General features: G+C 46.9%; 1 protein-coding gene across 3 annotated transcripts in view; it reads left to right on the top strand.

Annotated features, from left to right (window-relative positions):
- UBR4 (ubiquitin protein ligase E3 component n-recognin 4) overlaps window positions 1-25,732 on the top strand; it is a 112,460-nt gene that overhangs the window by 4,213 nt on the left and 82,515 nt on the right. For all 3 annotated transcript variants that reach the window (XM_055001526.1, XM_055001524.1, XM_055001525.1), the window contains exons 2-26: window positions 1,558-1,655; window positions 1,937-2,040; window positions 2,302-2,431; window positions 2,547-2,683; window positions 3,275-3,377; window positions 3,874-4,015; window positions 4,874-4,998; window positions 5,491-5,615; window positions 5,796-5,855; window positions 5,950-6,140; window positions 6,604-6,703; window positions 6,818-6,955; window positions 7,419-7,533; window positions 8,383-8,570; window positions 9,620-9,779; window positions 10,532-10,620; window positions 12,493-12,662; window positions 13,073-13,355; window positions 14,142-14,274; window positions 15,323-15,402; window positions 15,852-15,980; window positions 16,542-16,724; window positions 23,973-24,095; window positions 24,932-25,161; window positions 25,497-25,621. In XM_055001526.1, the coding sequence (XP_054857501.1) occupies window positions 1,558-1,655; window positions 1,937-2,040; window positions 2,302-2,431; window positions 2,547-2,683; window positions 3,275-3,377; window positions 3,874-4,015; window positions 4,874-4,998; window positions 5,491-5,615; window positions 5,796-5,855; window positions 5,950-6,140; window positions 6,604-6,703; window positions 6,818-6,955; window positions 7,419-7,533; window positions 8,383-8,570; window positions 9,620-9,779; window positions 10,532-10,620; window positions 12,493-12,662; window positions 13,073-13,355; window positions 14,142-14,274; window positions 15,323-15,402; window positions 15,852-15,980; window positions 16,542-16,724; window positions 23,973-24,095; window positions 24,932-25,161; window positions 25,497-25,621 (3,461 nt within the window). The remainder of the gene's footprint in view (window positions 1-1,557; window positions 1,656-1,936; window positions 2,041-2,301; window positions 2,432-2,546; window positions 2,684-3,274; window positions 3,378-3,873; window positions 4,016-4,873; window positions 4,999-5,490; window positions 5,616-5,795; window positions 5,856-5,949; window positions 6,141-6,603; window positions 6,704-6,817; window positions 6,956-7,418; window positions 7,534-8,382; window positions 8,571-9,619; window positions 9,780-10,531; window positions 10,621-12,492; window positions 12,663-13,072; window positions 13,356-14,141; window positions 14,275-15,322; window positions 15,403-15,851; window positions 15,981-16,541; window positions 16,725-23,972; window positions 24,096-24,931; window positions 25,162-25,496; window positions 25,622-25,732) is intronic.

The following is a 25,732-nucleotide window of genomic DNA, read 5'->3' as shown; positions in this document are numbered from 1 at the left end:
TGCCAGTGGGCCACGGCCCCTCCCCACGTTACTGAAAGGTGTGATCTCTGCTGTGGAACTCGCAGGTATCCTGCATATGGACCACCTTGGAGAGCATTCTTATAGGTGCAACTGGAAGCAGACAACAGCTTTTTAAGAAAGCTAAAAGCATTTTGTTACTGACTTCCTATGCGTGCGTTTCATAGATTTTGTTCCACCGTTACCTTTAAACATTACATGGTCTTGAGTAGTGACATAGCTATTAGAAAGCAGTTTGTGGGAGTTCAGAGGGCACCTGTAACTACTTGCATTTAACTTTGCATTTTTTTAAAAAAGCTTCCCATTCATTCTGAGAAAGAAAATATAAAGAGTTGTAAGGGAAAAAATGTGCCACGCTTTTCAGAGATTTCACCTTCCTCCTTCCTAGGCTTTTGTACTCTTACTCTTGCAAGAAAAGACCATGTGTAGCTATTAGTCCTAGTGAGAAAAAGGGGAGAGTTGCAGTAATGAGCTACAACAGAAAGAGGAAACCCACCACAACTTGCTAATTAATCACAGGATCAAAACCATATTAATCAAAACCTGTGGTTAATTAGCAAGTTGTGGTGGGTTTCCTCTTTCTGTTGTCGCTGTTGGTCTTGGAAGCTCAGTGGAACTTCCATGTTTGGAGGCAGTATAACTCTGATTCTGTATGCAGTAGAGAGGAAGACTTTTGTGCTACTTCTGTGGGCCCTCCAGGCGTCTTATTTAGCCCCTGTGGGAACCAGGAGGCTGGACTAGACGCACCATTTGTTTGAAGACTGCACGAGCCTGTGGAAATGTGCGAGGAAGACGAGGGACTTCTGAGAAGGGTTGATTGGGTCTCTAAACATTTCTGTCACTTAAAGAAGCAGATTGAGTGAAGCTGCCACTAACCTTGCTCTTGTAGGCCCCGATGCATTCTTTGGCAAATGCTCTTTTGGGAGGAGGGGTCTCAGGCTGGTCAGCACTGAAGTAGAACTATTGGCTGCTTGTCATTTTGCATTAGGCAAAGCCTGGCTCAGTAATCGCCTGTGTTTGTGGAGGTCTCTAACAAGTGATACTGATGGACTTCTCATGCTAAAGAAATGGACCAATAAGGTCTGTGGCTCGGAAAAGCAAAGTTGAATGATGCCCTTAATGGAATTCCCTGTTCCTTCATGCATGGCAGAGAGGACTGTTGTTAGGAGCAGAGAAAAGCAGTGGGGGGTGTGGGGGTCGCAATCTTGATAACATTCACAAACTGCCTGTTGAGAAATAAGCGCCTGTGTTTGCAAGGAGCCGTTGCTCAGAGGCAGAACGCAGTCTTTGCCTACAGAAGGCCCCTGGTTCAGTCCTTGGCATCTCTGGTTAAAAAGGATTTTGTTCAGTTGTGCCGGGTAAGTTCCTTTTGTGGCTGAGATCTTGGCAAGTCGCTGTCAATATGCGATATTAGACAAGTGGACCAACACCTGTATGTGATCAAATGTGTGTTGGCGTATACATGAGTGAAGTACAGCGTGATCTCTGGATGTTGCAGATAAAAATACCCCGTTCTCCCCCTCCCCCCTGTCTCTGCAGTGAGTCTGAAATCCTGCACCATGACAAACAATATGAGCCATTTTATTCCTCTTTTGTTGCCCTCTCAACGCACTACATCACCACAGTGTGTGGACTGGGTAAGTGATTGGTTTGAATTGGGAGGTTTACCTGGTGTCTAGTGACACACATGGGTGGGTGGTGGTTCTTTTCCTTCTAAACTGGGCCATGTCCGTTTACAGATGACTCCGGGGAGGGGAGGGGAATTTAAAAGGAGAAAGGCATGTTTCAAAGGAGAGGAAATTCGCAGCATAAGAGGGCAGCTAATGTGAAGGATCCGAGGCAGGAAGGAGCTGAGGGCGTGCTAAAAGCATGCCTTTTTTTTCCCACTATGAGTGACGTGAGCCTTTTGACTTCCCAGTGCCCAGAAACCAGCTGCAGTCAGTGGCAGCTGCCTGTAAAGTCCTGATTGAATTTTCCCTGCTGCGACTTGAAAACCCAGATGAAGCTTGTGCTGTGTCACAGGTAAGAGGCAATGACACACCACATTTTGTCGAGGGTGAGGTGGATGCGACTCAGGGGTAGAGCTCTGGCTTTGCACAGCGTCCCATTGTCGGTCCTTGGCATCCCCGGGCAGTAGGCAGCTTCCTGTAACTCTGTGCAGAATACTGCATCCTGCCAGTCGGCCTCCTGTCTTAACCTGGGCCTGGCGCTTGTAGTGATTTGTCCAGTGACTCCTCTGCTCTCCGCTGAGCTTGTGTCCCTTGGTGCGGAACTTTTTTCTAGAAACACCTGATCCTGTTGATCAAGGGCCTGTGTACTGGCTGCAGCCGCCTGGACCGGACAGAAATAATCACCTTTACTGCTATGATGAAATCAGCGAAGCTGCCCCAGACAGTGAAGACCCTCTCTGATGGTAAGCTTTACTCCCCGTGTGGCTGTTTCATTCCTGCATCCCTCTGGATGGATGGTGTTTCCTGCTCCTGACACGCGGAGTGACCGGGTGCCTCTGTCTCTCTTTCCTTTTGCAGTAGAGGACCAGAAAGACCTGGCTTCTCCAGTCAGCCCCGAACTGCGACAGAAGGAGGTGCAAATGAACTTCCTCAATCAACTGACTTCGGTCTTCAATCCTAGAATGGCGCCATCGCCATCCATGCCACAGACCCAGGTATTGCACGTTCGCCTTTGCAGACAACTGTGCCCGATGAAATAGAATAGATGGAAGAAAGTGTACTTTTTCACGCATCTCTGAATTAAATGACAGATGAGGTCATGGTAGCTGTTAGCTTGGGCGACTTCAAAAAAATGTTCAGGTTAGGTCTGTTGGTGACTCATAGTTAAGCAGAACCTCCTAGGAGCAGTGCATCTGTGAAAGCTGCATGCTGGGGCCAAACAGGAGAGGAGGGCTGTTGTTTTCGGGCCATGTTTTGTACACTTGTAGCTGTTGTTGATAACTGTGCCGGACTTGATAAGCCCTGCGGTGTGGCTGTCCTTTTGCGCTTGTAGGGTGTGGAATCTAGATAAGTGGACCAAGAGTGGAATCTAGTATTTGGCCCAGCATCTGGCAGCCTCAGCAAATTTGCTTTTTCAAAATAAAACTCGGGCTTCTGTCACCCCCCCCCCCCGCCCTGCTTAGTAAAATAGCAATAATTGCTTCCTGAGCCACTAACATGACAGACTGCAAGCAGTTTGGCAAAGTGTTGCCTAAAGTCCAAGGAGCTTTCTCATTGTTCTTGCAAAATCCTTTTTTTGCTCTTAGGGAGAAGGGGAAAGTGATGATCAGATATCCACGGACCAGGCCTCTGCAGCTCAAACCAAAAGTCTGTTTATCGCTCAGAACGTGTCCAGCTTGCAGGAGCTTGGTAGGAAGCAGCTTTTGTTTTTCTTGCCATTATTGGGAGCCGTCTGAAGAAGAGGATGGTTGGGTTGGTGCCGTAGCTGCCCCTTCTGTGCGAAAACCTCCTCCCTGCTTTAAAAAACCCCAGCGGCTGGTCCCAGGTCCTGACTGGACAGTTGCTGAAACCCAGCAGGGTACCTGGGGTAGGGGACTTTGGAACAGCTCCACGTACACCACAGTGAATTTCACGACGGGAAAATATTGGGAAATATATTCTGGATATCTCTTAGCCCCCATGAGGATGAAAAAGTTTTATACAACAGATTTTTCGGGTTTTGTAAACTTCTTTGAAAAATTTCATGCTTTAAAAAAAATAGAGATTAAAAAAACCCCTTAAAGTGAACAGTGATGTCTACCAATGCCTTCAGACATCTGTCCTCCGGATACTTTATAATGGGTTTAAAACGCTTTCAGATCTGTTCAGTCATAGTGCTTTTCTCCCTCCCCACTCCATCTGACAGGCGGCTCCGAAAAGCTGCTACGGGTCTGCCTCAACCTCCCTTACTTCCTTCGCTACATCAACCGCTTCCAGGACGCCGTGTCTGCCAACTCCTTTTTCATCATGCCAGCCACAGTAGCAGATGCCACCGCAGTCCGCAACGGGTGAGGGAGTTTCTGCCCCTTCTTCCTGGCCTAGCTTATTTGTCTTGAGCATATCCGACAGTTTGAGGCGTCTGGTCCTTTGGGGGTTTTGACATCAGTGCTATGCAGAAGGCCCCAGTTCCAGTTCTTCACGTTTCCTACTTATGAGTCTCTGAGAGCAGATATTGGGGATACAGATTTCAAGGCCTAGGGAAAAAGTGTATAAAGGGATTTGCACAAAAAGTCCCTCTCCCTCACCAGGGACATTTTAAAAAATTTTCTACTATTGTTGTTGTTATCCTTAAATATTGCTAATAAAAAGTGTTCAGGAATGAAATTTTGAGGAGCTCTGGGGGAAAACCCCTCTACTGAAATATTTTTTCTTTTGAAATGAATGATATACCTTTTTAAGACAAAGTATTACTCAAAATGTGTAGTATTCTGTTTAACACTTGTACGTGCTGTTACTCCACAGACCTGTTAATAGAGCTCAGTCCTTAAACACAGTACAGTAGCATCATGACAAGCTAGGGAATAAAAACATCATAAAGCAATGTTTAGTGGTAGAAAATGATAGTTAGAAAATAGGCTAGAAGCAGCCCGTAACAAAAAAAGGAGAGTAAGGTAAACCCCAGGTGAGCCTCGACAGAGAAGGTAGATGTACCAGTGGCAGAAGGCAACTTTGCACCTCCAGGTCTGCTAAGGGAAAGGCTGTGACTCAGTGATCGAGCAGCTTTCCCTGCCTGATCCCGCTGCCAGCCAAAGCAGGCGATGCTGGACTAGGCTGACCCCTGATTTCTTCATGCAGTCATCTGTAAAGTGATTTCACAGCAGCAGCTGAACTAGTAGCAACTCCCTCTTTTCTGGCGGTCTTTGCAGGTTTCATTCCCTGGTGATCGATGTGACGATGGCGTTGGATACTCTTTCCCTTCCTGTCCTGGAGCCCCTCACGCCCACCAGGCTGCAGGATGTCACCGTGCTGGCTCTCAGCTGCCTCTATGCAGGTGAATGCTCCCCTGCTGGGACTTTTGGGGGCGTCTCAGAGGAGGCGGGTGAAACCATCCCAATTTTAAAAACGAAGAAGAGAGAGGGCAGCTTCTGTTGTTGCCTGGGACACGCAGGATGTCGTTCTCCTGACCCACGGAAGGGTTTCGTTGTCTCTCCTTGTAGCAACTCACTGTTTGAGCTCTTAGAACTGCAGATCTACAAGCTGGGGTTTGGGTTCAGGGTGGAGTGACGTAACAGGTGTGTGAGATACAAAATGTCCGGAGCTCAGTTCTTGACCCCTTCGGTTAAAGGGTTTTAGATAGCAAGTTCTAGAAAAGATTGTTTCCTGCGTGCAGTCCAGGAGAGCCACTTCCAGTGAGTATTTGACGACACTTGAGCAGAAGGGCCGGTGATTTAACTTGGTGATCTGGACGTGTGATGCTGCCTGTACGCCAGGGTAGGCTCCACCTGACCCAGAGATCCTCTTCTCTCCTCTCCTCCCTCCCCAGGAGTGAGCGTGGCAACCTGCATGGCTATCCTGCATGTGGGCAGCACTCAGCAAGTCCGCACTGGGTCCACAAGTTCCAAAGAAGACGACTATGAAAATGACGCAGCCACCATTGTGCAGAAATGTGTACGTTGGCTGCTGGGGTGTCAAGTGTTGTGGTCAGGGTGGGAGGGAGATGTTTCTGGCATGTGCCGTTCTGTGGCATCCGAAGAGGGAAGACGTGGTGATGAAGTGGGAGCCGATAGATTGTACATGATGGCTGCTTTTTGTCCGGTTCTGTAAGCCCCTCTCTGTGTCTGATTGCAGCTTGAAATCTACGACATGATCGGCCAAGCCATCAGCAACTCGCGCCGGGCGGGTGGGGAGGTAAGAGCTTGCTCTCCTCGAGGAAGTTTTTCATCAGGGGCCGCTGCACTGGCTGGAATTAACGCTGCTTTTGCTCTTGTTTCTGAAACGGCAGCACTACCAGAACTTCCAGCTGCTCGGAGCCTGGTGTTTGCTGAACAGCCTCTTCCTTATCTTGAACCTCAGCCCCACAGCCCTGGCTGATAAGGGGAAGGAGAAGGACCCCTTGGCTGCCCTTCGGGTCCGCGATATCATTGCTCGTACCAAAGAGGGCGTGGGCTCTCCCAAGCTGGGACCTGGGAAAGGGTAAGTTGGTGCCAACCCTGATGCTTCCATTCCACCACTCTTTTGCATCAGGCGTTCAGTGCAGGGTTAATAGACTGCACTGCACTGCACTGCACTGCACATGATGCTGAAAGTCTGTGACGGTGTCCTCCGAAGCATCATTCAGCCTCTAAAGCAGCTGTGATGGTGGTGGGAGCTGACGTGGGTCAGGACTGGGGTGCTGAAGAGCAGAGTGTGCTGGGGGGGGGTGTGCTTCCTCCACCTCTGCTGACTCTTCTTTGGATCTGAATTTCAGGCCTCGGGAGGGTCAGCCTGGGGGCGGGGGGCTGTTACACGGGTGCCTGCGGTAGTAAGAGGGAAAGGAGGGCTCAGCTTCGGGGATCAGCTCTGGGTGTAAACTCAGCTGCCCCCCTATGGCGTGCTTTGATGGAGCCTCTGGAGTTTTCACATTTCTGTTCCCGCCTTCTCATCCGTGCTTCTGTAGGCATCAGGGATTTGGTGTCTTGTCTGTGGTGCTGGCAAATCACGCCATTAAGTTGCTGACCTCTCTCTTTCAAGATTTGCAAGTAGAAGCACTTCACAAGGTGAGCAGGGGTGTGTGTGCGCATGCCCATTTTTGTGCCATGGCACTGCAAAACTCTCCAGAGCAGGGAGGTTTCACTGTTTAAAAAATTCTTGGCTATCACCCCATTCTGCAGGGGTGGGAGACTGACGGCCCCCCAGCTGTGCTGAACATCATGGCCCAGAGCACGTCAATCCAGCGGATTCAGCGGCTGATTGACTCGGTGCCCCTCACCAATCTGCTGCTCACCTTGCTCTCCACGTCTTACCGAAAGGTACGTTCTGGCCCACGCACAGCATTGGTTGCTGTCTTTTGGAAGGGGAGTAGATGCGTTTGTGGAGGAAGGTAGATCAGACCAAAAAGGCATTGACCTCTGCCTGCTAGTGGAAGAGGGGGGTGAGTGTGCAAATCCAGAAACAAACCAAGTCCACGTGCATCATGAATGGACTTTGACTTGTGCACAATGTCTGTGTAGAGCCCAGGCCTTAGGTGGGCAGCGGCTCAGTTCTGCCTGAGGTGTTTGATGCTGTGTCCGGACTGTAGCTATTCAGACTGTGGTTAAAAAAAAAAACCAACCTGGAAGATTAGTGTGTCAGAGTAGAGGGTTTTCGGAACGCTTTCCCATTTGGAAACATTCTGACGTATGATTCCCCACCTGCACTTGAAGTGCCACAGCCCAGATCAGAGTTCTGCACATCGTTTTGAGAGGGTGTCTGAATGGTTTCCTCTGCTCCTAGGCTTGCGTGTTGCAGCGGCAGCGGAAGGGCTCTATGAGCAGTGACGTGAGTGCCTCCACGGATTCCAACACGTACTACGAGGACGATTTCAGCAGCACCGAAGACAGCAGCCAGGGTACGTGGAGCAAGGCCTGAGGCTCAGTGCAGCTGCTCAGGCTTGATTCAGAAACAGGCAGGCATCTAGTTAACTGCCTTGTATGAGATCATTAAAATTCTGGCAAGAGGGACGCCTCGTCAGTGTTCTTGGTTCCTTTTGGGTACAGTACGCAAGAAAAAGTGTTACTTGACTTTCAGTTTGCCTTTTGATTAAAACCTATTTATACTGTCAGCTATCTTAAAATGTTACAGTTCCATTAGTTTTATACTTGTAAAGAAGAGTAACTGCATGCCACATACCTTATCCAAAAGCAAGCAGGCTTTACAAGGCCAAACATTCAAATTCATGTGTTAATAATTTTTCAAAATCATTTGCCAACAATAGATAGCTGTTCCACCTGATGAACTAATTACCTTATAACTTCAAACATCTTAAGGAATTGTTTGTACTAACCAAAATGATCAAAAATGGCTATTATGATTTGTTGGACCCCCAACAAATATACCACATCTTTGAACTAGACTTTTTCCGGCTGTTTTTCGCCAGCCATTCTCAGATGCTTCTCACACCAACGCATACCTATTGATACGAATTATGCTCTTTCCAATCCACTGAGGGCTGTATTATTCTATGTTCTTTACCCCTCTTCAGGGCTGTTCTGTTCCGGGTCACTGGACTCCCTTTTTGTCCTGCTTAGCTGAGACACGAGGCCAGCCCTGATTTTGGCCTGCAAAAGCGTTATCCGTAGCCAGCCTCTGCTCCTTTGAATTTCTAGCTCTATCTGTGGCGGCAGGGTTGGTGGGGAAGGGCAGGGACAGGACATTTTGTACTGGAGAATGTTGACTCCCCCTTCTCTCCCTGTTTTAGATGACGATAGTGAGCCGATCCTTGGCCAGTGGTTTGAAGAGACCATCTCGCCGAGTAAAGAGAAGGTGGCCCCTCCTCCGCCTCCACCCCCGCCTCCCCTGGAGAGTTCTCCCCGAGTGAAAAGCCCCAACAAGCAAGCCACGGGCGAGAACGGGAACATCCTGGCCAGCCGCAAAGACCCAGAATTGGTAAGGAGCGTGTGTGGCAGTTTCCGTTTGTGTGCATGTGGATGTGTGTGTGTGTGTTTTTAACCAAGGTAAAGCCCCAAAGAGCTGATGTTGTCGTGAGTGTGAGATTAGGCCTGTGGTTGTATGGGCACTGGCTCAGCTTAGGTTACGATTTGAGCTACACAGTGCAGATCCCAGCCTGGGGTTTGCCCTCCCAAAGCAGCTGCCGGACCTTTTCGGTCTGCTGCTCTCCTTCGCCACTCAGCTTCGTCAGGTCACTCCTGTCTCAGTGGAGCAGCATCAGCTTCTGAAGGAGCCACAGTGGTGCTAAATATGACTTCTTAATTGAGGCGGCACACCGTGGACCGCAAACCGATGGCTCCATCTTGCCAGCTAGTCACAAGCTGCACTGATCAATTCAGGCTTCGTGCCAAACGCGAGGTCGGCCTTCCTCCTCAGCCCTGGTGTAGCGTGATGTTGGGACGGCGCCAGCAAGTGGAGATTGCACTTGGCTGCGCGCTGGTCTGGGCAGCACATCTCACTTCCCCCTCGGACACGGTCTGTTCCCTCTCCTCTGATGGAGACGTTGCAGCATTTGGGAAGGGGGAGGTGGCTGGCAAAACCTTCATGCCGCCTTGCATGAAGTGAGACCTGGGGCCCACCAAGCTCAGTCTTGTCTGCTCTGACTTGTGGGGGTCCTGCAGAGTCGAGGGGGGGGGGAGAGTTCTCACCTAAGGGATGGAACCTTCATTTAAGGCATCATCCCTACCACTGAGCCATATCCTTCCCTCTGTGTGCACTAAGTGCTGTGCTGTTGAGACTGAGAAAGCTGTCAAGCAGTGTGGCTCTTGGGAACATAATGCATTATTTGAACTTGGGTCCGTAGACTTACAGCACACACAGTGAATTTCGAGTGATGCTTTTGGGGCAGGGGAGTGGGTTTGAATGCATAAAGCTGTCGTGGTAAAGCTCCTAATAATGGGTCTCTGTGTGTTTTGTGCGTGTGTGTGTGTGTTTATATTCCTCTTTACGACTAATGCCTCCCTCTTGCCTTTCCACCTCACGGTTAGTTCTTAAGCCTGGCGTCCAACATCCTCAACTTCGTCACTTCCTCCATGCTGGACTCCAGGAACAATTTCATTCGCAACTATCTGAGCGTCTCCCTCACGGAACAGCACATGGCCACGCTGGCCAGCATCATCAAAGAAGTGGACAAGGACGGGCTCAAAGGTCAGGGAAAGAGAACCGCTCGTGCCCGAGAGCACGAAAACAGCAAGAGCCTCGGATCGAGAGGCCGGAGCTCAGGTCCCCTCCCTGACCACGGAGCATACCTGGTGGCAGCTGTGGGCACACGGGCAAGGAGCGGCAGGGCAGCGGTCTCGGGCTCCGTCCCCAGCGAGGGGAATCTCCTGCAGCAAACGCTGGGGGGGAAGATCCTGTGCCTGGAGCCCCGTCGAGAGAGCCCTGGAGCACAACACCCTGGCATGCAGCGGCCGCTGAAAATGGCGGCCCTGCTTTCCTCTTCCTCTCCTTTTAAAGATGCGGTTGGTTTACTTTTGTATGCGTGTTGGTTCTCCAAGGCTGGAGGTTACATGCCTGGTGAAGATTTCTGGTGAGCTGAAAAGCTCCCACAACGTTTTTTTTGTGTCGGTCTGGTTGGTCATAACGAAAGGTATCACACGGAGTTTATTCTCCAAGGGCCAAAACAACTGGGTGGGCTGTGGCTGAAAACGACCACCCTGAGCCTCCCCTCTCTTCTAGGAGGGGCTGCTGCTGCTTTAGGCCAGAGCCCTTTCGTCTGCCTTTCTGTCTCTTTCTGTCCCTTGGTGGACAGGAGTAAATGCACGGGCAGAAGACGAGCTGCATCCTCCGGTGCTTCCTTGATCGACTGTCCCCTGATAGGCGGTGATGGCCTTTAGCCCTGTGATGTGGTCCTCTGTGTCTCCAAGGGCTAAATCTTCTTACTCCCCTCTGCATTGTAGGTACTGCAGAGGAAGAGGAGTTTGCCGCTGCCTTATACCACTTCAACCACTCCCTTGTGACTTCTGACCTCCAATCCCCTACTCTGCAGGTAAGTCTGCAGAGAGAGAGAGAGAGAGAGAGAGAGAGAGAGCTTCAGACAGGTACCATTAAGACACAGCAAGAGCGTTGTGGCAAAATTACCACTCTGTACAGGTTAAAAGAAGCTACAGTGCTTTGACAGCAACACCTTGGACACTTTTGAGCACACGTACCAAAAAGCCTACCAAAAACCAGTCAGCCTTGCATAATTTTGTGGGGTCTCACCAAAACAGGGACCTTTCCTGATGTCCTCTGGAATGCTGACCCACAGAGTAGAAGTAGGTCCAAAAAATGCTCTTGATCTAGCAGAGGCTGACCTAACAGCCCTACAGGTGGGAATGTTCTGAGCCAGGGAGTGAAGTGGCTGCCTGGGGTTGATAGTTGGAGGAAGTACGCCTGCAGAGAGAAGAGAAACAGGTTGCCTTCTGTGACTAGTGTTCTTTGAGTGGCTGTCCGTGTGTGGTCACACAACCTGCCTTCGTTCCCTGCAGTAGGTGAGTTGATAGCCTGCTGTGTTAGTCTTGGGAAGCTCCATCTCCCGGGGCGCGCACCCCCTGCTGGCCTGTCCCGTAGCGAAATTAAAATCAGGGCTCTCTGGAGCCAGTTACCAAAACTGATTTTAGCTGAAACCGACAAGGTTCCAGATGTGGCTCAGTGCAGGAACGCCCTTGGGTGTGAGCATGTGGGCGGGCCCTTCATGCACCCCAGTGACGGGGAGGCGTCCTGTCTTTCTGCTTAGTCTCTCCAGATGGAGGCTGATCCAAGCTGACATGGGCCTTCTGCTCGTGACAAAACGCCTCCTCTTTGCTGACATTTCCCTGACCTGGAAATGCCATTTGGGGTGAAATAGCGTAACGAGCTTTTGCCCGTGTCTGAAACTAAGCTTCGGCTAGCCAGGAGAAAGATGTCACTCTCTCCTGGAAAGCTTTCAGCAGTTAGTTCTCAGAGCTGTCAGACAGATAAGTTCTTTGAACCAGCTGTTTATCAGTACATTTATTTATATAGGGTTCAATATTGCTTTGCAACTCCTTATCAAACGCACAGACACCTGTCTAGAGTTTATTTCACTTTATTGAAAATACACCCTAGTTTTTTAATGAAGCAAGTAATCAAAATATAAAAGGCTATTAATATAAATCCTATAAAAACAGGACACAGAAAGGCAATGAGAAATAAGTTTGCTAACATTTCTTAATAAATTCCAAGTTTAACATAATCAAAGTTTCTATGAAATGCATAGGTAAAAATAAGTTCTCACCTAAATTCTCTCGAGATTTCTTCCATCAGAGCCCTACCATTCTATCTGTGTTTGCAGTTTTATACCTCATCATATGCAAATATTTAAGGTCTATTCACATGATAGCACAAACAAATAATGATTGGTTTGACGCTTCACTGAATATTCATAATTTCTATAGTACAGCCTTCCAATTAGTAAAAAATTACGACATACTCATATCTGCACAACAAAACTACAAATCTCTGAGAAGTGTCAGGAAAAGTTAAGTTGAGCGATCACCATTGGTTGAATCTCTGATAGAGGAACATTAATCTCGATAGAGTCCACTATTTTAATTGACTGTCAGAGGATGAAAGCGCACCTGTTAAAATTACCTAACACATAGAAAAAACACACAGACAGTTCATGCAGAGTTTAAGAGTTCATCTAGCAAATACAAGAGCTTGGCCTCGTATTATTCAGTATTGATTATTGTCATGTGCTTTTATCTATATTGGTATAACAATAGTAAAAAGTCCAGTAGCCCCTTTAAGACAAACCAACTATATTGTAGCATAAGCTTTCGAGAACCACAGCTCTCTTCGTCAGATGCATTTGGGGTGAGTTTCCTTCCCAAACGTGGCCCTGTCTGTCTCTTGCCAGAACACACTCCTGCAGCAGCTGGGGGTAGCTCCGTTCGCAGAAGGACCCTGGCCCCTCTACATCCACCCCCAGAGCTTGTCTGTGCTATCTCGGCTGCTTCTCATCTGGCAGCACAAAGCCAGTGCCCAGGGAGACCCCGATGTGCCGGAATGCCTTAAAGTCTGGGAGAGGTGAGTGGGTGGCCGGTGCCTTGTTTAAATGACAAAACCTGGGTGGAGTGGGTTCTCTCCCCCAGTTCGCTCACGAGCACATATTTTGACAAATGATTTCAGCACTTGTCTCCCTCTGGTATTCCTTGGTGCTCCCGTCCGGAGTGTAGGAACTCCTTTCCTGGATCAGATCAGGGCCCGCTTAGTCCCACCTTCTTTGCAGTGCCAGCAGGCAATTAACTAGTCTGTTAACATTGGCCTTGGGGAGACTGCATTAGGTGATTTGCGGGGCCACATAGAGAGGAATGAGAAATTTTCATACGATTGGCCGTTCCAATCTCTCTTTTTTTAAAAGGAGGGATTCCAAGCCTTCTTAGCTTTCTAAAAATAACCTACTGTTTTGCTTAGTCCCTCTCTTTCTTCTCTGGCAGGTTCATCGGTACCCTGAAGCAAAATGCCATGCAGGGGATTCTTCCCAGCGACACAGAAGACCTGAATGTGGAGCACCTCCAGCTGCTCTTGCTGATCTTCCACAGCTTCTCCGAGAAGGGCCGGCGGTCTGTCTTGACCCTCTGCATCCAGACCATCCTGGAGGTGACGGCCAACATGGACTCCCAGCTGCGGTGTGTCCCTCTCCTCCTGGCTCGCCTGCTTCTGGTCTTTGACTACCTCCTTCACCAGTATTCGAAGGTTCCTGTGTATTTGTTCGAGCAGGTATGACTTCCAGGATGAGTGTGTGCGTGCTCCAGAGCTGAAATAAATAACCAGAGCGCTTATGTTTGTGAGTACACTTTCCTTGGAGAAATCTGGTTGCAGCTTAACAGACAAGGTTTAGCACACTGTAGGCCACGATCCCCTTTTAGAATAACCCCTTTTAAGACGACACCCCCCCCCTTCCCCAAACTGAAAATTGAGAGGGAGCGAACTTTCAGGAGTCTCCTTCCTGCTTCAATCTGGGTGCTTCCCACTCCCAACTTCCAAGGGCCGAGTTCTCACTGAGGTGGTTACATTTAGCCTGGCTTGAAATATTTCAGACTGCAATTGGGTCTGACAGGGTTGAATACTTCTCCATACAAATTTTAAAAATTCCCACTGGTAGAAAACTAGCATCTTGTGGAAAGGGATGGGCTCTAGAGTCTTCCTCCCTGAGATACTAGTAATCTGCATTCAGGAATGTGGAGGGGGGGGGAGCATCTAGAAAAGCATTTCCTGATGTGAGTCCCCACCTACAGTGCTGCAGCCTGGAAGGCAAGAATTGGTGGCCTTTGAAGCCTGGAAGGCAAGAACTCTGAAGGAAGATTCAGCCAGGGGCCGGACTAAAAGGCACCCCAGATGCTGCCCTGCTGTGTCAGGCCAGTGGTCCATCTAGCCCAGCACTCTGTTTCACACAGGGGACAACCAGGTGCCCCTGGAAGGGCCTAGAAGCAGGTCACAGTGGCCAGAAGTTCTCCCTGTTATAGCCACTGGCATTCAACCCCGTCTTCTCTGCTTGCCTCTTAGGTGCAGTACAACCTCCTAACACCACCCATCGTTTGGGTGAATGGATCCCCAGATGGGGGCAGGCGCACCTCTTCTCCTCTCTATCATGGATTCAAGGAAGTGGAAGAAAACTGGACCAAGCACTGCTCCTTGGGTACGAGGGGGCTTTTGGGAGCTCCCAGGGCGGGCAGAGCTGCGTAGCTTCGTCTCCCTGGAGCAGAACGAGGACCCACTAAGGATTCTGTTGCCTTTCCATGGGGCAGAAATGGATTTTGAAAACACCCGTACTTGCTGATTGTGCCTCTCTAAGTGTACACAAAAAGAGGACTGTTTCTTTCTAGATTGCCCTACTGAATCAATGTGTATCAGTAAAAATACCGATTAATACAGAAGTAATTTGCAATAAAAAAAAATTTATGTTGTAGAGGAAGGCACTGGTAGGGAAATGACCATTTACATAGGAAATGAAAGGAAAATGGATTTTTATGAGCTCTTTTGGTAGTAGCTGCTGAGAATGCAATTGCTACAGAGTGCCCCCCGCCCCCCCTCTCCCCGACATCTGCTGTGCTGGGGATAATAGTACTGGCCAAATGTACAGGATTATTGAGAGACTTCGTCTGAAAGGTACTATATGAATAGCCAGTGTTGCTGTTCCTGTGGTTTTTCCCAGTTAATGCAGGGAATCACCTGTTCCCTGCAAGGATAACCTCCATGCTGCCTCTTGTTTTTGATTTTTTTATGCGCCTCCACATCAGCCTGACTTTAATCTCTCATGGGCTACTTGTGTTGTTCAGTTAATCCCTGTGGCTCACCTGAGGAGGGAGTCGTGTTTACGAAGACTCGGGCATTCGTTGCCCGGCTGCCCCCAACCAGCAGCCTGTGGGTCTGTCTTCTGCCTGTTTCTGAGGCAGGCCTCTCCCCCCCACCCCTGCTCCACTTGACATGTCCTCTCTGGATGCAGGAGACCAAGGCCTGACTGTTGGCGCTTGGTCTTGTAACTCGTGGGTTTTCCTCCTCCTCTTTGCTCCTTCAGGAAGTGATGTGTCCTTTTGCGATGAGGCAAGCAAGCACTCAGCCTCTCCGGTTTTTTCGAAGATGAATGTTTAGCTGCAATAGGACAGTAGCCTTGAGCTCGCTCCGTACTTCTGACACCCAGCCCTGTGATGCACACTCTCTCTCTCTCTCTCCCTCTCCCTCTCCAGATGTCGTTCCCCAACCCAGGTTCTACTGCATTCTGTCACCAGAAGCGTCTGAAGATGACCTGAACCGCCTAGACAGCACGGTACGGCTGACTTTATGGAGGCTTTGTGCTGGGGGAGTGTGAGACAGGGAAGGGTTTTGCCATGTGACCAGGGTTTGGGGAGTGACTTCTGTGTTATGCATGGTGTTTCCAGAGGATCCCTGCAGGGAGTCTGCTGACCACATGTGCTCCATGTTTGCTTATTCTGCACATGTGCATGCAGACGATCCCGAGGTCAGTCGTGGCATCTCCAGTTAGAGGATCTCATTGTGGCCTTTTCTGCTTAAGATCCCAGAAAGCCTCAGCCAGGCAGAGCCCAGTGGACCAGCAGTCTGGTTCTTCATGAGGCAACCTTGTACCTTTGCATGACCCTACTTCTGAAAGCGTTTTGCTGAGAACCAGGCCCTAGGAGCTGATCTGAGCCGCAGGCAGGAGGGGCGAACAGAGTGAGCTGCAGTGGAACTGCTTGGGTTTTTCTGCTTCCTTTGCAGGTGTGTGAGGTCTTGTTCTTCAAGGCAATGAAATACGATCACTTGTACACAGCCCTGACCTCGCTGCTGGCCGCTGGGTCTCAGTTTGACACCCTCCGAAGAAAGGAGAACAAGAATGTGACTGCCCTGGTAAGGAAATGGCCTCCTGGGACCATGCAGAAGCCCCTACGTTTCGCTGTTCTCCTAGCACAACCTGGTGGCTGTTTGGAAAGAGCCACCAGAGATAATAGCTGTGAAGACGGGTGCTGAGCCAACGTGGCTTGATGGGGTGTGGGGGGTTTCGAATCAGTGTCCTGGCAGAGCTCCTGTGGGGATTAGTGAAAAAGAGGAGCAGAAACAGGGATGGCCTGTTTCAGGGAACAGGGCAGCAGAGGCATCATTTGGTCCAGACCAGGGCGCAAGCCAGACCCAGCAGACTTTATTGGCAGAACCACTGAGTCCCCTTGTGGTTGTGAAGAGGTTTCCTTCCACTTCCCTGTTGACGAGAGGCGTGTGGTGGCCCAAGGAGTGAAATTCGAGCACGCATCTCCTTTAGGTCCACATTGCCGTTTTTGTTGGAATCAAGATACTGCTCCAGCACGTCGCACGTGGCAGTGACCTTGCGGCAGTTGTTCCTTCTTGGCTAACTCTAGCCTTTGGGAGGGGGGGGGGCCTCACAAAGCCAACTCTCTCTGTTTCCTCTTTCGTCAGGAGGCCTGTGCACTTCAGTACTATTTTTTGATCCTCTGGCGGATCTTGGGGATCTTGCCGCCTTCCAAGAACTACATGAATCAGCTGGCCATGAATAGCCCTGAGATGAGCGAATGTGACATCCTACACACCCTGCGCTGGTCCTCCCGTCTGCGCATCGGTTCCTATGTCAGCTGGATCAAGGTATGCGCTTGGTGTGGCTTTGGAGGAATAGCCCTGTTCCCATGCTGTGGTTTCCTCTGGGGAAAGAAGGGGATTCCTTCAAAAGCACAGAGCAGAGAAGCTGAGAATAAAGACTTCTATCTTGTTTGAAAGAGAATCTGGCTTCAGTATGTACATCATGTGTTGTTGATAGATCAGACAATTCTGTAGATTTTTTTTTTTTTTTTTTGAAAAATTTTTATTGGGTTAGAATCCATTATTTCCACATTTACATTCAATTTTCCCCAATTTTTTCATCTCTAACCCCCTCCCTTTCCCCCCCCCTTTTTGTTGACTTCCAACAGCTTTCCAACCCTTTGTCCCCTTTCCCTTACTTTTATTAGCTTCCTCTATCTAAAACAAATATATATTCTCCATTATTCTAAGCAGTACATCCTTAACTATTTTTAACATTATATGCCCAAACTGTAAGCCTTTGTTTCTATCTTAGATAAACAATTTATCCCAATTTTTCAATTTCAGGTATTTCTATATATCATAAACCATATAGATCATACATTCGTTTATATCAAACAATTTGACTTATTCTCTATATATATTACTCATTCTATCTTTTTATAATAGTTCTATATATCTCTCCTCACGTAGTCAATCAATTTGACCCATCTATATCTTCAGACATTCAGTTTGGTACAAAACTTGTCAGAAAAAAAAGAAAATATTGTTAGTTAATCGCTCCTTATATTTAGTCCTTATAATTAATTATTTTCTCTATGTTCTGTTTGTTAACCTATATATATCTATATATATGTCAATCTATTAATCTGACTGCTTATTAATTCACATTTATCTCTTCTCCCCCCGGTAAAGTCTCCCCCCTCTACTTCAATACTTCAGTAGTTCTCAAACTGCCACAGTTTTCCTCCCACCTCCCATTTCTTCTCCAGGTATTGTTTCAGCTTCTCCCAGTCTGTGTTGAACTGCCCTGAGTCCAGATCTCTCAATTTTCTTGTCATCTTGTCCATTTCAGCCATATACAGCAATTTGTAAGTCCAATCTTCAATAGTTGGCACTTCTTGTACTTTCCATTTTTGCGCATACAAAAGTCTAGCTGCTGCTGTCATATAAAATATCAACGTCCTGTGTTGGGCTGGAATTCCCTCCATTCCCAAGTTCAGTAGCAGGAGTTCTGGGTTCTTATTAATTTGAAATTGTAAAATTTCACTCATTTCTCTTATTATTTCCCCCCAGTACTGCCTGGCTACCTCACACATATGATAGAGGGAGCCCTCATGCTTCTTACATTTCCAGCATTTATTAGAAGTATTCAAATTCCCTAGCGCAATCTTCTTTGGTGTCATGTACCAACGATAGATCATTTTATGAATGTTCTCTTTGATATTAATACATGTCGTTGTCTTCATTGTAGTTTTCCACAAGTATTCCCATGCCTCCATTGTTATTTCTTTATTAAAGTTTATAGCCCATTTCACCATTTGTGTTTTAACTATCTCATCCTCGGTATACCACTTCAACAGTACTTGGTATACCTTGGATATTCTTTTCTTATCTTCTTTAAGAAGGGTCTGCTCTAGTTCCGAATTCTCTATTCGTATACCTCCCTTTACAGAGTCCGAATTATATAAGTCTCTGATCTGTCTATACTGGAACCAATCGTAATTAGGTGATAGTTCCTCTTGTGTCTTTATTCTAAGTTTGGATGCTTCAGTTTTAGTTATTTCTTTATACGTTAAACATTGTTGTTCATTATCAACAGCTCTCGGGTCTATCACCTCATATGGAACCACCCACAAAGGGGTTCCTTCTTGTAGATAAATTCTGTACTTCTTCCAGATTATGTATAGACTTCTCCGAACAAAGTGATGCAGGAACATCGAGTTGACCTTTACTTTGTCATGCCATAAATATGCGTGCCATCCAAATATTTTTTTATATCCCTCTAGGGCTAATAGTTTCTTGTTCTTTAATGTCATCCATTCTTTCAACCAAACTAGGCAGATTGCATCATGATAAAGTCTCAGATTGGGCAGTTGCATTCCGCCTCTTTCCTTTGCATCTTGTAAAACTTTCACTTTCACTCGAGGCTTCTTGCCTGCCCAAACAAAATCTGATATTTTCCTCTGCCATTTTTCAAATTGTTTGGAGTCTCTGATGATTGGTATTATCTGTAGCAAAAACATTACTCTTGGTAACACATTCATCTTAACTGCTGCAATCCTACCCAACCATGACAAATTCAATCTATTCCATTTAATCAAGTCTCTCTCTATCTGAGTCCATAGTTTTTCATAATTGTTTTTGAATAGATCTATGTTCTTTGCAGTTAATTCGACTCCCAAATATTTCACTTTACTTGTTACTTCACAATCCGTTGTTTCCATTAACAATTGTTGTTTCTGCTTAGTCATATTTTTGCATAATATCTTTGACTTCTTTTTGTTAATGAAGAAACCTGCCAAGTCTCCAAACTCCTTGATCTTATCTATCACTCTTGGCATGTTCTCCAATGGGTCCTCTACAATTAACATTATGTCATCCGCAAATGCTCTGACCTTGTATGAATAGTCCTTTATTTTTATTCCACGAATTTCATCATCTTGACGTATTTGTATCATCAGAATCTCCAATACTAAAATGAACAACAATGGAGATAACGGGCAACCTTGTCTTGTTCCTTTACTTATCGTCAATTTCTTGGTCAATTCATCATTCACCACAATTGCTGCAGTCTGGTCTCTATAAATTTCCTTAATTGCTCTGATGAATCTTTCTCCCAATTGTAGCTTTTCCATAGTGGCAAACATAAAGTCCCAGTTTAAATTGTCAAACGCTTTTTCAGCGTCAACAAAGAAGAAACCAACCTCTTTGTCACAACGCTTGTCATAATATTCAATAGCATTGATCACTGTCCTTAAGTTGTCTCTTATTTGTCTGTCTGGCAAAAAGCCTGCTTGTTCCTCCTCTATGACTTCCGAGAGCCACCCCTTCAATCTCTCCGCCAATATCTTCGCAAAAATTTTGTAGTCATTGTTGAGTAGCGATATAGGTCTATAATTTTTCACATTAGTCAGGTCTTGGCCCTCTTTTGGGATCAATGATATATTCGCTTCACTCCAAGTTTCTGGAATCCTTTGATCCCTTAAAACCCCATTCATCACCTCTTTTAGGAATGGTGCCAGTTCATTAGCCATTGTCTTATAGAATTTAGCCGTAAGTCCATCTGGCCCTGGCGCCTTTCCTAGATTTGCAGATTGTATTGCCTTACTTATTTCCTCGTCAGTTACTTCACTATTCAACTTATTTCTCCAAGCTTCCGAGATTTCTGGAAGTTTGGTTTTCTCCAAATATGACGCTATTGATTCTTTGTTTACTTCTTTTTTATTATACAGCTTAGCGTAAAATTTATAAAAGGCTCTACTAATGGTAGCCTGCTCCAAATACGTTTTGTTATCTTCGCAAATTTTATTTATTATCTTCTTTTCCCTTTTCTTCTTCAATTGCCATGCCAGGTACTTCCCAGGTTTATTAGCACCCTCAAACGCTTTTTGATTCAGTCTTTTGAGATTCCACTCCAATTCTTTATTGCTCATTGCTGTTAGCTGTTCTTGAAGTATTTTAATTTCCTGGTATACCTTCTTTTTCCCTGGTCTCTTTTTTAGCTGTGTTTCTTTGGCTTTTATTTTCTCCTCAATCTCTTGTCTTTTCTCCTCTTTCTTCTTTCTTGCTCTACCATTTAAGTCCATTAGTATGCCCCTTACAACCGCCTTGTAAGCATCCCAAACTTTATTGGTTGGTACTTCTTTATTCACGTTGTATTGTATAAAAAACTTTGTCTCTCTTCTCAGTATTTCCATATTCTCTCTTTCCTGTAACAAGTCCTCATTTATTCTCCATGCTTTCCTTTTTCTCTTTTTTCCAAATTTCCACATAATTGGGTTGTGATCTGAGCCTACCATAGGCATTATTTCTACCTCCTTAGTCCATAATGCTAAGTCTTTTGAGGCCCAGATCATATCAATTCTTGATAATGTAGAATGCCTTGCAGAATAAAAAGTAAACTGTCTGCTTTTAGGATATTCTCTCCTCCATACATCTTCAAGAGTCTCTTGTTGAATCAACTCAAAAAAAAGCTTTGGTAATAGTCCTCTTTTCTTTTGTGCCGTTGTAGTCTTTTTGTCTAGTTCCAAGTCTGTCACTCCATTGAAGTCTCCAGCAAGAATTATCTGGTCGTATGCAAGATCGTCTAAATGCTTCCTTAAATCCTCAAAGAAGCTTTCTTTTGCACCGTTAGGTGCATAAAGTCCGACTACCAACACTCTCTTTAAATTCCAAATACATTCCACTGCTACAAATCTAGCTTCCACATCTCTCATAACAAATTTTGGCTGTAGCTCCTCTTTTATGTACAACACCACTCCTCTTTTTTTCTTGTTGGAGGCCGCTACATATTCTTTGCCCAATTTTCCAGATTTTAAATATTTTACATCCTGCTTTCTGATATGGGTCTCTTGCAAACAAACAATGTCACATTTTTGTTTTAGTAGCCAGTGAAAAGTATTTTTCCTCTTATTCGGTGAGTTTAGTCCATTTACATTCCAAGATAATACTTTACACTCCATACTCATGATCTTGTTGGTAAGTCTTTTTCATTGTCCTTAATAAATCGCTCCATCTCTCGCTCAGATCTGATGCGTTTTTTGGCCCCTCCAAACTCAAAGGACACTCCTTCCGGTAACTCCCATCTGTACCTGATTTTCATGTCCTTCAAAATCTGAATTAGCACTTTATATTTTTTCCGGTCCAGTAACACTGATCTGGGCAGTTCCTTCATTATAATAATCGTCTTGCCATCAATCTCCAATGGATCTTGAAACTGTTTTGTCACAATCCTCTCTTTCATATTTCGTGTTGTAAACTGCACAATCACATCTCTTGGTAGTTTCCTCTGGGTTGCTATTCTCGAATTCACACGGTATGCCACATCTAGGATAGCCACAACTTCCTCCTCCTCCTTCCCCAGGTACTCAGCCAACACCTCAGTCATCTGTTCTTGCGCTGACTTTCCTTCCACTTCTGGCAAGCCACGAAAACGTAGCTGCTTCTCCATATGTTTAGTTTCTGCAACTGACATTCTCCCCTTCACCAATCTCATCTCTGTTTGTTGCGTGTCTGCTAAATTCTCCATCGCGTCTTCTACTGTTTTAACTCTCTGCTGCGTTCCTTGTAATTCACTTCGTATTGTTTCCATACCTTTTTTCACTTCTGACAGCTCCGATTTTACTGTCTGTGTAACCTCTTTAACCTCTTTTATCAGCTCCAATTTCGTGTCCTTAAGTTCTTTAATCATATCTAAAAGTTTTTTGTCCAGGTTTTTATCCAGGTTTTCTATTGCCGATTGCCACTCTTTTTTTGACATCGTGGGGCTTGCTTTAGCTCGCTCCCACGAATCCGCTCTCTTCCTTAACTCCGTGGCGTAAAATTTAACGTTTTTCTATTTTAAATGTCCCGGTCTTCTTATAGAAATTAAGTTTTAAAGAGTCCAAAATGTCGGGCGTCTTTTCTCTATGGTTTCTCTATGATTTTGTAATCCAAGATGGCCTACTTCCTCTTCCGCTGAAGCCGCGACCCTTCCCCTTTCAAAAATGGCGATTCCCTACTTCCTGCCCTCCAGCAAGGGCCGCTTCTCTCCAGCCACTCTATTGTTATTACGCACTTCCTGTCTCCCGTCTTCCCACAGCAGATCTCGCGATGGTGTCTTTTTCTCACAGCTCCAAAGCCACAGGTATTCAAAACAATAGTCCCATTTCTTTAATAACTTCTTTAAACTTAGTCTCTTTTTAAATTCGATTCCTGCCGAGTCTTCCCCTCCTTTTCACTAGTCTGTTGCAGTTTAAAAATCTACTTTTTTTTCCTCTCTGTTTTTATCAATCTGTCCCGTCTCAGAAGATAATGATCTTTACCTTCTCTTCACTTTTCTCGGGTTGTAATCGCTGTTTCGATTTTAAGTTCTCCTCTCAGCTTCTTCCCCCAATCGATGCTTGGGTATGTAGGTCTTATGCCAGCCGAATTGGCCCCAAAACTGCCGCAGAGATTATAGCCGACCCGTCGCAAGGTGGGACCTCAAGGATCGGGGGGAGACTCGCTGTGTAGAGCCCCCCCTCGTCCGAGATCTAGCTCACCCTAGGGTCTTGAGCGTTCTTTGCCTGCTCCCCGCCTGAGAGCAGTCGGCCGCGGGCTATTTTCACCCCGCCGGCCGGTTAAAACGGCAGTCCGGTCAGCTCCGCAAGTGGAGCTGCGTTAGACCTCCATGGATCCCAAACAGGAAGTCGACAATTCTGTAGATTTTGAATGTCTTCCTAGCAGTTACTTGCAATCATCCTAGCATCTTAAGAGCATGGTCCAAAAATATTTAACTGGAGTTTCTTGGGCTACGTGCACACAAATTTCCGCTTCCTAGATCGTGTGGAAAGAACTCAGGCAGTTTTGATGCCTTGAGCATCTGCAGTATTTAGGCCTTTTCCTCAGTCTAATTTCCAAGTTTTCTTTATATTATTGAATATGAGGAAGGGTTGTATATAAGCTTCCTTCCCAAATCTTTTTTTCAGTTCTTTGTTTTAGTTTGTATTTGCAGAAATATCCGTTCATACAAATAACAGAACGATGCTGTAATAAAACACAAGAATATCATGCATATTAAAATACCTGATTCAGGGAGTGGGAAGATGGAAGAAAAAGTATCAGTCATTCCGTTTTCTCGAGGCGCTCTGGCAGGGGAGAGGAAACAGGTTGTAAATTATAATATGTTAGAGAGAGCATTTCATGACTTAAAATACTGAGATAAAAAGGGAGTTTTTTAAAATATAAATGTTAATCCTGTTCCGAATCTACTACGTATGATTACTATTTCTCAAGAAAATGGTCTGTGCGTCTCCTTTGGTCTCATCATGTTGCTTTATTGAATATTCATTGATCCCAAACTCCTTTTTTTGAATAAAAGTCCACTTTCGTGCTGGTGGGAATTGCCGCACGATGAAACAGTCAACAATCTGGGTTCTTGCAGCTGTTAAAAGGAAGGAGATCAGAGAGAGATCGCCTCCCTTGCTCTCCTTCCCATGCTCTTATCACCGGGCCTCCTTTGCTGTGGGATGCGTCTCTCATTAAATCGCTCTTTGTTGTGCTTAAGCTTCGCTGTTCTCTCACATGTGACTCAGGGCCATCTTTTGTTTTCCCCTTTCAACTTCTGTTTAGGATCACCTCATCAAGCAGGGCATGAAAGCTGAGCACGCGGCTTCTCTCGTTGAGCTGACATCGGCCAAGTGCAGTTCGGTGAAGTACGATGTGGAAATAGCCGAGGAGTACTTTGCTAGGCAGGTGTGTGAACGGGCAGAGAGAACACTGATGCTAGTGGCAGCAAGAAGGGTTTTCTGTAGGACAGCTGGAGCCCCAGGGATCAAATCACCCCCACCCCCAAAAGATTCCCATCTTGATCCTGGAATAGTGTCTTATCCCAAAGGCCACGCTTTCCTCTACCTTTGTTCACTTTCTTTCAAGCTGTCCTAGGCAGACGGCTCTTGTAATCTCTTTCCTGACTTGGGGGCTTTAGCAAAGGCCTCTCTTTTCCACCAAGCTGGTTATTCCTGCACAAGCCGAGAAAGAGGCAAGTGGCAGTGCCCAGCTCAGGTGGGTCATAAAAGAGAACCCGGCCAAGGCTTCCATTGCTGCTCATTCTAGGCAGGAGAGGACTGAAGAGCCCCTCGCAAACACCCTGGGACGAGTAGCCCAGCCGCATAACAAGAGGGAAACCTCCTTTGCAGTTCAGCCTGGGCAGGGGAGACTTTGCCTTAACTTGTGTGGGAGGGAATGGTCAAAATGTGGCAGAGCAAGGTCCTAACGGACTGAGTTAGAATCTGGAGAAGGCCGGGTTCCCATCGCTGCTCAGTCTCCAAGCTCATTGGGTGGCTTTGGGCAAATCACTGTCATTCTTAACCTGCCCCCAGTAGGGGACTGGCAACTCTGGTCTGAGCCAAGCTACCCCTGAGGCTTTCATGCTTTTTTAGAGAGAGGGGTGATTTCTGAGATTAAATGGTTAATACAGCTGGAAGGAGGAGGGTTAATTTTGTGGGTAAAATAAGCCCCTGTTTGGCCACCCTGGATTCCTTGGAGGACGCATGGGGTACAAATGGGATCCATTGCTGTTCTCTTCAAAGATTTCGTCTTTTTGCGGGATTGACTGCACCACGATTCTCAGACTTCATGAGATCCCCAGCTTGCAGTCGATCTATACTCTGGACGCTGCCGTTTCCAAAGTCCAGGTCTCCCTTGACGAACACTTCTCCAGGCTCGCTGCCGAGACTGACCCCCACAAATCCTCTGAGATCACCAAGAACCTGCTGCCTGCTACCTTGCAGCTGATTGATACCTACGCCACCTTCACCAGGTATGCGAGATGACGCGGAGGAGCCCTTGGCGCCCAGAGTGTTCCTTAGCTCTCAGACAAGAGAATGGCCTTGGGGGGGGGCATGGCTTACTGGTAGAGCATCTGCTTGGCCTGCAGAAGGCCCCAGGTTCAATCCCCAGCATCTCCACCTGAAAGGACGAGGCAGTAGGCGTTGACCTGAGACCCTGCAGCACCGCTGCCGTTCGGATCTTGGGTGTGATTCAGTGGCAGGCAGATTCATGCCTTCGTGTGCCTTTTGCCCGTTGGGCATGGTGGAGATTCTGAACTGAACCGCCCTGCCCCTCACCAAGGCCTTTCCTCCGTTGCCAACGCAGGTCCTACTTGCTGCAGAGCCTCTCTGAAGAGGGCTCTGCTGAGAACAAGCCAGCTGAAGAGAAGCTGCAGGGCTACGCTGCTGTCCTGGCCATTGGGTCCAGCCGATGCAAGTCCAACACCCTGGGTGAGTGAGCCACCACCTCCGCTCCTCCTCGGATGGCTTCTTGGGCGAGGGATGCAGTGAACTGGGCTGGAATTCTGCCGGGGAAAGGATGTGGCCTTTGTAATATACCGC

This window comes from Eublepharis macularius, chromosome 17 (genome assembly GCF_028583425.1).
Source record: "Eublepharis macularius isolate TG4126 chromosome 17, MPM_Emac_v1.0, whole genome shotgun sequence".
Taxonomy (NCBI): Eukaryota; Metazoa; Chordata; class Lepidosauria; order Squamata; family Eublepharidae; genus Eublepharis; species Eublepharis macularius.
The sequence above is the reverse complement of the archived record's forward strand: the minus strand, read 5'-3'. Positions and strand labels throughout refer to the sequence as shown.